Source organism: Oxyura jamaicensis, chromosome Z (genome assembly GCF_011077185.1).
Source record: "Oxyura jamaicensis isolate SHBP4307 breed ruddy duck chromosome Z, BPBGC_Ojam_1.0, whole genome shotgun sequence".
Classification (NCBI taxonomy): domain Eukaryota; kingdom Metazoa; phylum Chordata; class Aves; order Anseriformes; family Anatidae; genus Oxyura; species Oxyura jamaicensis.
Window position 1 is genome coordinate 37,013,357 of NC_048926.1, and position 11,435 is coordinate 37,024,791.

General features: G+C 37.6%; 1 protein-coding gene across 3 annotated transcripts in view; it reads left to right on the forward strand.

The window, feature by feature from the left end:
• The window catches only part of FOCAD (focadhesin), a 109,797-nt gene extending 100,505 nt beyond the window's left edge, over positions 1–9,292 (forward strand). For all 3 annotated transcript variants that reach the window (XM_035309408.1, XM_035309407.1, XM_035309409.1), the window contains 7 exons: positions 1,500–1,760; positions 2,366–2,455; positions 3,516–3,693; positions 5,135–5,232; positions 6,042–6,293; positions 7,436–7,511; positions 8,827–9,292. In XM_035309408.1, coding sequence (XP_035165299.1) covers positions 1,500–1,760; positions 2,366–2,455; positions 3,516–3,693; positions 5,135–5,232; positions 6,042–6,293; positions 7,436–7,511; positions 8,827–8,900 — 1,029 coding nt within the window. In that variant the 3' untranslated portion in view covers positions 8,901–9,292. The remainder of the gene's footprint in view (positions 1–1,499; positions 1,761–2,365; positions 2,456–3,515; positions 3,694–5,134; positions 5,233–6,041; positions 6,294–7,435; positions 7,512–8,826) is intronic.
• The last annotated feature ends 2,143 nt before the right edge of the window (positions 9,293–11,435 follow it).

Consider the following 11,435-nt stretch of genomic DNA (forward strand, 5'->3'; position numbering starts at 1 on the left):
CTTCCAGTCTCTTGAAGAAGCTCTTTAAGTCTCTCTCAGAGGCTCTTGTGGGACCTTGAAATACAAGCTAGAATTAAGATGTTCTGCATTGTTTTTATTTAGATCTACTCAGATCTCTTAAGACCTTTTTTCTCTCTTGTTTCCTACTGCATCTCTGATAAACCTAGAGATGTAAGAAGGCACGGCATGTAGGGAGCACAATTGTCTTTTATTTTATTTATACCAGCTGATAGACTTGTAGAAAAGATCTACCTATTTGTCAAAAAGTTTACCTGCTTCTTCCAGCAGAATCTCTTAATCCAGTAAAAGGTGTTACTTCTAGAAAACTTTACCTTAATTTTGTAGATAGTCAACAGAAACACTTAGAGTAGAATCAAGTTGGAGCTTATCCTCCCTACAATGCAGTTCTTTTCATGGAGGTTCAACATGAGTTCCATGATATGGTTTGTTAAATCTCCCTGAATGCCACAGTGCACTTGGCTGTACAGCTCTGTCTTTTTATACTAGTTGAGGAGTAGCTCCAGGACAATACTCAGAAAATCCATTCTAGATTTTTGTGATCTTTTCCAGTTCTTCAAGGGGTATCTTGTAATTTTTAATTTATTAATCTTCACAGGTATTTAAACACCTGGTAGCTATTTTAAGATAGACATTTGATGAGGTGGCAAGAAATAAAATACTAGATTTCTGTGCCCCAGTTTCTCAGTACAATGAGATTTTGAGGTCACAAAGTGGACTTAGCCACAGAGTGTATTATTTTTTTTATTTCTTCAATATAATTGCTCATTTTTTTCTCACTAAATAGTAATATTAGTGGTGCTAGGAGTACTATACTTCCGTCCTTAGCTGCCCAGCCTCATGGTCTGTATGATTTATTTAGGGATGCAGTGGGCAGCATACAGCAAAATCACACTTTTCTTTTCAGTACAAAAACATGTTATTTACTGAGGTAGGGTTCATTGGAAGGGAGTTCCTCAATTTTTAAGGAAAACAGAACATTGCTATATTTGAACACTTTTTAATTCAAGCAGTTCATCAAAAGAGGAAAGACAAAATTAGAAGTATTTATGGAACAGGTTTGATTTAACTAGATTAAGAGTACTTTTTTGAAGTAGTATTTGAGCTGGTTTTTTGTTTGTTTTTACAATTTCACGCTTTTTAAGAATAGTGGATTCAGGCCAGTATAGAGTTAGAATGTGAAACTAAGCAAAAATTTTAGTACCAGAGATAATTATTGGAGTACGTGAAACATACTGATTTATATCAAATGGAAAAGAAAATCACTGGCTACTTCAAAGCAATTTAAAACTTTGTTTCAGTCTGTTAAATGACAAGTAATACCTCACCATTTGTAAATTGCTTGTATGTTGTGGAATACCACTGAAGAGGAAAACAATCCAGGTATTCAGGCTAAACAGAAAGACCTAAACATAATGAAGACACTTAATCTGGGAATTATGGCAAATTTATGCCCCTCATATCTTGTATTTGCTTTTCAGATGAAAACCCAGAAATACCTTCTTGAGTCCCTGCCCCTGTGGATGAAACATGTTGCAGAAGACAAACTACAGTCTTTTACAGAGGTGTTTCTAATACAACAATTTGAAATGAAGGGCCGCACAAAAGAAACAGAAATTTGCCAGTGTGTTTTACAGGGACTCATGCAGGCAATGAAAATTCCAAACCCTGCCCAGTATTGCTGGAGCTTTCTTTGCCAGGCTGTTGAGAAAATATTCAAGCTCTTGCCAAATGAGATTCAGGTAAGTAGTAAATGTGAGGTGTAGGAACTTTGTAACTAGTAATTTTTACTGATGTTAAATCCCGTCTTTTTGCAATGACCCATCAGATTTGAAACATGAATTAGATTGTGGAGTATTTGGTGAGAGCAGTTAAGATTCCTACATAATATCAATTGAAGTTACTTTTGCATATTCTTTAGGATATGACTAAGTTGTGAAACCAAGTTAATGTACATTTTGCTATCTTAAATGATTTGGTAATGGAAAAATATAGTACTAGCATTGAAATAAATGTTACTGAAACAGAAGCATAGAACAATCTGAGGTGTTTCTCTTTCACCATAAGATTCAGCTTCTCATAGAGATGCGTAGAATGATTTAGCTAGAGAAAATATCTCCCAGGAATGACAACTGAAAATAAATAAACTATCACTTTTCCCTAATTATTAAATGCATTGAAGTCTCCAGCATATACAGAATGTGTAAAACAGAATAAATGTTTAATCCAGTCTCTAGCCTCATTTTTGTCATCATGATCATTAATAAAGTTCCCAGACTCACTGGTTTTAGTGAAGGAGAAACCTGGTAGTATGCATCCAAACATTCATTTACTTTTCTGTTTCCAGAGGGGTGAACTGGAGATGTATGTCAGTGTAGCAAAATGTATATCAGAAATGGCTGATTCAGAGATAGATCTCATTGTCCAGATCTCTAAGGTAATGATGCTTTTCTCCTGACCTTTAATCACCAAATCACATGAAATAAGCATGCCTTACCATTTTTCTTTTCACCAGAGTGTTTTAGTTCCTGAAGAGCATTGTTTGTTTTGTGCATCATGCACATAAGAGGGTTTGAGCACTACTTTGCAGGCGTCAGAGGGAAGTAAATATGATCAGAGTCCATATCAAAAATTTTAAGGTAATTTAAGCACTACTGATTCCACCTGGGGGCTTTGAACTGGAGTGTTACCAGAATAGGAATGGTGTTAGATATTCTTAGTCCAGCAGTGCAAACATCAGACTGTAGCCTTCCTGTGTTAACATAACCACCTACTTGAAACAGACTGTAAATACATCCTGGTGATTAGCTGTACTTGAACTGTTGGATATGTGCTTTTATTAAATATTTCAAATACTTCAACAAAACAGCCTTTCAGTCTTGACTTAATACGCTGTCTTTGTATTCACACTCAAAATGCTTCCTGGTGGACAAGATAGCTTATAACAATGGAAACTTTCAGCTTCTAGCTCATCAGATTGACTAGCAGTGGAATTCTTAACAACTGAAAAATACTTGACGCTAAGGAAATGACCCGTGTGGAAAGACTTCAGAGCAGGTCATTATAAGCAAATATCCATGACATAAATCAAGCATTTAAATAGGTCAGGGAAGCAGAACTGTCATTTCCACACTTAAAACACAGTTTGAGAAAGCCCTTTTTTGTCACTGTGGGAAATCTGTCATGAAAGAAGATTTCTCCAGAACTGTCAGGATGGCTTATTTCAGTTCAAAAGGGAATGTAAAACTTAAAGCAGTATGGAAACAATCAAACTGTACTGAGTTGCACTTTGCTTTACTATGTAGATGCATGTAAAATTAACATACTATGTACAGTCTTCTGTAATGCACAGTTTTTCATAATATCTTAAAGAAGAATGAGCCTGCTGAATAATCAGAGAATTCCTTCCTCATCTTTATAAAGTGTAATATGGCATCTCCTACTGTTCCCACAATAAAGGTATGTTTTAATTTAATGTATTTTTATTACATTTGCAGAACAATGTAGAGAAGGCCATCTTCACCAAATTGTATTTAATTTCTCAAGGCAGACTGCCTCTGATGAACTTGAGTGCCATGATTTATACTTTGACAGACTGTCACCAGAAAGACTCTCTTACATGGATGTTCTTGCACAGTTTCTATCATGCTCGTATTGTGAGCCATGAAAACACAGGTAAGGCCAGCCTTAAAGAAGAATCAACAACAGTATAAACAGATCAGTGGGACTCCACTGATCTTTTTAAAATAATACTAAGGTAGTCTAACTCAATTCTTTTCAAACTTCTTCAGATTAGAAACTGTTTAATCTTCAGATTTTTTCAGCTTTTGAAATGCTTCTATTAAACGTTGCTTTAATGTTTTTCTCCAATTCTTTATGGTTCTGTGGATCAGCTACAAGTCATTTAACTTAGCCAAGTGATTCGCAGACCAGAGTTTTGACTAGATCCATGTCTCCTAGTCTTTCTGGTCTTTCAGTGTAAGAAACATGTATAGCATATTAGAGACAAGTAGCAGTGCAACCTTGCTACCCTTCAAATCTAGTATCTAACTTATCAGTGTGAGAGACAGTAGATAGAGGTGTGTTTCAGTGACAGTGGTTGAGCCAAGGAAGCAACTTGCTCTTCTGAGCTCCTTGTGCTGAGTTAATACAGGAAACAAATCACCCTTCCTCCTCGACCCCACCAAAACAGATAGTTATCTGGTAGGTTAATGAGTTGGTTGTCTTGCCTGAAGGTCTGATAAGCTCTGGAGCTGATACAAAAGAAGTAGCAGAATCACTCAGTAGGATAAAGGAGGAAGAAAAAAGCGCAAAAGGAGTAAAGAATGAAGCCTCTCCATTTTGTTGGCTGCAAGACCTTAGGTTGACTGTTTACAGACCAACATTAAAGCATTATATTGCTAGTGCCTTAGGTGCCACCTGTGGTTGAAGAACTTCAAGCAGTAGTGAGTTTTGAATGAGTGAAGTGAGCCTCCTTTGGGTAAAAGAGGAGGCAACATGGAAGAGGACATATGTAAAGTATAGCAGGAGATGGAAGTGTATGAAGTGACATGGTCTCAAAACCACCGATGAGATAAAGATGGTTATTACTTTGCAAGAGACAGAATGAATTTTGGGCAGAATAATCTGAATTGATGAAATACGTTCCATCCTTGGGTTGAGGGCTGGTTTTATTTCCAAGCCTTACCTCTATTTTACTGATCTTCTCTGCATCGTAGAAGAATTTTCCCAGCACTCCCTACATTCTTGTCTGATGTAGTGACATCAGTGAATGAAGTACTGGGGCAGAAAGATCAGCAAGGCTTTAGGTTTCAGCAGCAGTCATATCTGCAGCACGGGCTGCAATAAGGTGGAATGAATCTCACTAGACATTCCTGTCTCAGAGCGTTCAGTGTGTTGCCAGCATTACAAGCAAAGGTTTTGGACTCTAAGTGCCTTCATGCTTTCTGCCAGTGGCAAGCATGGATTGGTATTGGTAAGCATGGTAACGGTATTGGTGTTTGTTGTTCCTCCGTACTCAGTGCGTTGTTGCTACAGTGATTTCCTACACTTGATTTTTAAGGAAAAATGATACATCCTAGTGTTTTAAGTAAGTCCATGTTCTTGTTCTTTTTAGGAGTGCTGAAAAGAATGGATTGGCTGCTAGACTTGATGGGCTACATCAGAAATTTAGCATACAAGTCAACACCTATACAAAATGGTGATCTTAAAGAGGTATGTGCTTTGAAAGCAATTAGCAGTTTTCAGGAAAAAGGCTTTTTTGGTGTGATTCACATTCTCTCAGCAATATGTATTATTCCCCATGTTTTAATATCTTAGAAGACTGTTATTTCCATAGAAAATTCTTTTCAGCTTGTTTTGTGAATGTGCATTTAAAACTCTTACTTGAAAATAACCATGACATCTAAATTGTAAGAAAAGCTGTAGGCAACTAAAGAAACCATTGCTACAAACTTGCTTTATTCAGAGCAATTAAAGGAAAGTTTGAATTCTCCAGTAGAACTGTCTAACACGATCAGAATTTTGCATTTGCTGTTTCTAAAAGGGCTGGGGCAGTTTTAGGGTATAAATATAGTTCATCATCATATCTCTTCAGCTGTTTTAGTCATCTGGTTAGGACATCAATTAAGCCACATTTGTTGCATTGCTGCAATATTTCACAGTCATTTGTAGCACCAGAAGAGTGACCATCCCTAATTTCCCTCTACAGTCGTGTTGTAGTAAAGATGTTTCCCCATTTAAAATGAAATGTTGGTCAGCGTTAAACTAAGTGATGACTTTAGAAGAGTGTGGTTTTGCTTGTCTTTCTGTAGATATTTTAGTTTGATTTTGAGCTTGGAAAAAAGCTTATACTGCTTTAGAGCATAAGATAATATTAAGAACTTTTTAGTTCTTGCATTTCGAATTTTAGCTAAATTTTCTGATGATTACTTGATGAGTAAACCACCATGTGTTTGGGGTTATTTTTTTTCTCCTGTATAATTCATTTAATAAAGCGTATTTTTTATCCTTTTCCTCTTTAGTTCATAGATTTCCTCCTGTGGCTGTTTGCAGCTTCTGTGGTGGCCTGGGCTGACCATGGTGCACCATTACTGCTTGGCCTCAGTGCCAACTGGTCATCATGGAAGCACCAAACTGTGTTACCAGAATTGTCTAAGGATCACATTGGCAGGCATGCCACTGACAAGCTTGCTGTGCAAGAGACTCTCACTCTCCTTCCAAGTAGCATTTTCCTTTTGCTAGCGAAAGAGCCTTGGAAAGAACAAACACAGAAGGTAAAATTGCATGTAGTGGTAAGCATTTTCCAAGAGTCAGAAAATGCCCTGTTTGTAGCAGCCAGCTCAAGACTTCAGTGAAGTGGTTATTTCCTCTAGATCTGTTGCATCTGATATGTGATCTTGTTTTTCCTTACTTGCAATCAGATATGACTTGTCTCAAAAAACAGAACATAGTTTCTCAAGTAAAATGAGAGTTGCAAGAAATAAGGAAGACTCCAAGAGTCAGACTCCTGAGGGTACAGCTCAGAGAGGAGAGTTGGTAGCTGCTGGGAGCAAGTTAGCCTTGTAAACACCAAAAAGGCAGATTCTCTGCAGCTGGACACCACTACAGTGGCAATTTAAGACAAGCAAAGATCTTTGCCATTTGCAGTGTTTCATTTTATTTTCAAGTATTTGACAAGAACAAGTGTAGAAATTTGTTTAATTTGGCAAACCTACTGTAGATTGCTTGTGTTGAGATATGTGGAAATAGTGCTATGAATCTACAGTTTCACAGCTATTTGTGCAAAGCAGAACCATTAATCACTGGCTCCCGCACACTTCTGCGGCCTGAGTTTCCACTGAAATCAAAGTTCAGAATGTGGGAGGAATGTAGGAGTGGGCTGTTAATATGTAAGTTCATGATTAAGCTTTAGGGAAGAATTTGAGTCTATGCCCTGAACATCATCCTGATAAGTTTGAAATACGATGTTCTCCTGCAGGCACCATGCACTGCCAGAAAAAAAAAAAAAAAAGAAAAATGAGAGGATTAAAGTGGGACAAAGTCAATAAGAGTACCGAAGGATTTGCCTTAAAACATTTGGACAAAAGATTGATACAAAAGGATCATATTAAACAATTAGAGGCATACACTGGCAAGATGAAAGGAAATTTACTGTCCTGCCTTTGTTATAAAGAATTATTGCTGAGGCAGAGGGAAGGAACAAAGGGTGCATCGGATCCAACAGTGGGAGAAATTACATTGATGGTGAGATGCACTTTGAGTAGTTTGAACAGAACCTCGATTGGCTACTTCCTCTGATTAGATAACTATTCAAGTTTAGCAGCAATTGGATGTTGTTTATCAAAGTGAAAAGAATGTGGTGTTTTGATACAGAGGCTCCTTTAATTCAGTTTATCCTTTTTATTTCTGTCTCTAGTTTATTGACTGGCTTATCAATATGGTGGAAAGTCCTAAGGAAGCATTATCAAAATCTTCCACAGATCTGCTGAAAGGTATTTTTAATTGGGTCCTTATTTTTCCATAATTATGAGTCCAGAGGGGTAAAAAAACAACACAGTTATTAAAGGACTAAGATGAATCCATGATATTAGCAGATGCAGGGGAGCCATATTTTGTCTTTAACGCAACCTTCATAGGTACCATAACTGTCTGTAACACCTTTTCTAATTTTTTGATGTCTCATCTACTGCCTCTTACATTTTATTTCTGAAGATTGAAGGAATTTAATTGTGCACCTGGTCCTATGAGTATATTTCAGTGATAGATCTATCAATTGCTTTTAAAGTTACCCTTAAAAATATAATACTCTTTGTAAACCCTACTATACTATAATAGAAATTGCAAAACAAAATGTATTCAGATGCAACTGAACTGTGGGAAGGGACAAGAGACAGATAGTGGCAGCCTACTATAGTGCTCTAACAAGTGCAAGGAGTAACAGAATAGAAGAGAAAGAAAGAAAAATGGGAAATGCGTATTTTGAATTACAGAAATGTACTAGCTTGCACCACATATCCCACCTTAAAATGTAGGATTGGGATACAATCTGTGCAAGGGATTTTAAGAGGACACTACTAATACCCTCAAGCAAAGGGAGTGTGCTTTTCTTCTTCCTGTTAGCACAAGGCACCTCCTTTGAATCACCTGAACATGCCTTCTTTAAATCCAGTTCAAGTTCTTTGCATTACTAGGACAATTAGCCTTCTTTTGAGGGTCTAGAGTCTCTAGTCAATCCTCTTTGATAAAAGTTCCCCTGTTGTTTGTTTTAAACTAGAACAACAAAATCCCTCCTGGATGACTAGAATGTGACTGGTTTGGTAACTGGATTCTGCCTAAAAGAGTGACCCTTTCAATCAGTGAATTGCACTGTGAATCAGTGAATTGCACAGAGAATAGACCTTGTACTTTCTGCTTCTGTCTGTCCCAGTTCCTTCTACCTCTTCTCTTGCATCACCTGTCATTGAATTCAGGCTTCCTGCAGTGTTGGTTGATCTATGTGACACTTCAAAGTGATAGTCTAATTAGCAGATGGTGGTGTGATATTATTGCAGTGGAAGACATGCCATAAAGCAGGTGAAAGGTCTAGTACAGCATCACATTTCAGAGGATTTCAGAGGGATGTAGAGACTAGTGTATCTTGTGAACAGCGGAAGTAACATCAGAAGCTGTCAGGCTAGGAAATGAAAGTCATGAAAACAGTCCGTAAAAGGAGAAGTGAATCTGTACCTGTTAGTAAAATGACAGGGAGAATACTCACACATCCTTTCTGGATGCATATGTCAATGCGGTTTGTCCTTGTCTTCACAGCTACACTTCTGGCGTTGAGATCTCTTGCAGAATTCAAGAAGAAAGCAGTGTGGACTAAAGCTTACCAGTGGTAGCTGCATGCCATATCCTATCCAACAAAGAAAACTGATCATACTTGAAAGCATGCTATTATTATTCAGTCATCGAGAAGACCAGTTTTAATTATGTTTCCTTTCAAAAGGTTTTCAGTTTGGGTTTATTTGTTATTGTTAATCTTTTCTCCTCTTCCCAAAGACTCATAAGATGAAAAAAATTTATTTTTCACTGGTGGGGTGATGTTTTCTTACAAACTGTCTGGCATGGTTTGAGCTGTGCTGAATCTAAATGAGAAGTACACATTCATTTGTGTTTCAGTAGAATTGTTTCAGTGACATCTGGGAGCCTCAAAAGCTGGAGTGGAATGTTCCTTTAACCATGGAAGCTTTGTTAGGAGCAAGTGAAAAAAATAAAATAATGTAAAATTTGTTTGGATGTAGCCTATTTATTAAAGCATATTTTAGTATAAAATACTTGAATGAACATTAGTTTTTAACTGACAACCCTTTCTTAGTAATTACACAATGCCCTTGTGCAGTAGTGACAGTGCACTGAAGGTATATAAGATGAACAGACTTTCTGAAAGGGGTGGTATGCATGTCAGTTTTGCAACTGCTTTATCAAGCCTATTTGTCAATGATTCTAGTGTCTGCTAGGACGCTGGGAGCTCTATGGTAGTTCCAGTTTTCTGTCCACTTAAAATTGTTCTTGTCTACACAACTTTGCATGTAAGAAGAGCTTTTCTCTGCATCTAGGTAAAAGAGGTAAGGAGGTACTATGAGAACATCTCTTTTCCATCTTTGTCGTCTTACCATAGATGAGGCCCCTGACATTTTCCTTATTTAATAGCCTTCTCATTCTGAAAAAAATAAAGAACTTCTATACTTTGCAGTCCTGCTAAGACAGATCTTAAAGGGGGCTTGTATACAATAATCATCCCCACTAAACTCAACAAAAATTAACTGAAAATAATTGCTTGGGCACTGATCCTTACTGTCTTCCAAAGCAGTACAACTGAGAGCATCGTTGCTTTTAATGTTATGTCCCTACATCTAGAAGCCACACCCCACGGCAATAATTTTCTTAACTTCAGGATTGATAACACTTCCTGTGCAGCAGAAACTCTCCTCTGACTTATTCATTGGCATTTCTTACCTACCAAGGTTACCATTGCATGGCAGTGAGCTGTGAGGAACAGCTGTTGGCTGTTAAGTCATGCCTCCAGCGACCGGGTGTGGGCAAGATCACCTCAGTGCTAGTTTGTATTTCTGAAGTAGGGTGTAATGAGGGTAATTTCCTGCTCTGTAAGCAGCCATATACGGAGATGACAATCTTAAGGTGAACACATAGAAGGACTCACTGGAAGGAGTTGTCAGTATCTCAGTGCATGACATTTTTATTACTGTTCACTTCAAAGTAACCTCTAACAAAACCAAACACGTCTTAACGGTGCCATCTCTGGTGTACTGTTTCAGAGGAACTTACAGTTCTGCCCATCTGAGTCTGCATGTGTCTGAGCATTTTAGTTCAGATTAAAAGTGTGTTTTTTGAATGGAATCTCTGGGTAATGTCCACATGCTGTACCTTAGTTTGCATAGTGGACCAGTGTGTAAGCTTCTAAATTAAAGTATATACCCTGTAATTACTCCAGTATAGTCCTATAATTGTGTGCTCAGCCAACAGGACTAAGCTAGAGATAGTGTGAAGTAAAACCCTCCAAAAGGCAGGTAAGTTCACTGTTGGGTCCTTAAGGTGAATCACAGAATTGTAGGGGTTGGAAGGGACCTCAAGAGATCATCAGGTCCAACCCTCCCCCCCCCCCCCACCCCCCCCCGCCAAAGCAGATAAAAATCCTTCTACTCTGTAGTTACATTGGGCTGCTTTTCTCACAAGAATATGCATAGGTTGTGATAGAGATACTTCTCTCCCTTTGGTGTGCAGGTGCTGAAGAATTTAATATGATTCGTATTATGGGTGATCTCTTTCAGGAAAATAGCATGTTCCTGTGGAGACAGTGACTTTCAAGGACTGAGGTGGACAAGTTTGCTACAGCATTTTCGGTATGTGAGAAGGCAGCAAAAAGGGAGGTAGTGATGAAGAGATCGGTAGGACATGTTCTTGTAACTCCAGTATAGATGTTCTGTAGGCAAGCAAAAAGAGTAATAAATAATGGCTTATAAAAATAAACAATAAATGTTTGTATATATAATCCTTATAATTCTACTTTTACACCATTATTTATATGATTTGTTTTAATGTCAGACAAATGTGGTAGTAGCCTCCTGTTCCTAAAGAACCTGTTTAGTCACTTTCAATTATGCATCACTTCCTAGTGATGCTCCTTCAACCTTGTCTGTGCAGTTGGTTCTTTTTGTCTGTTTATGTATGTGAGAAAAGCACTTATTTTTATTCCAATATCAGATAACTTGAATGGAGGTACAAGTGAGCTGGGATATCAAGACTGAGTTAAATTTTGAACAAAGGTTTAAGTTCCCAAAAATTAAGTTAGAAAACTTTTAAGGCACCTTTTTGCCTACCCAAACATGAGTTCTCTTTTCTAGAAATTAAGTAGA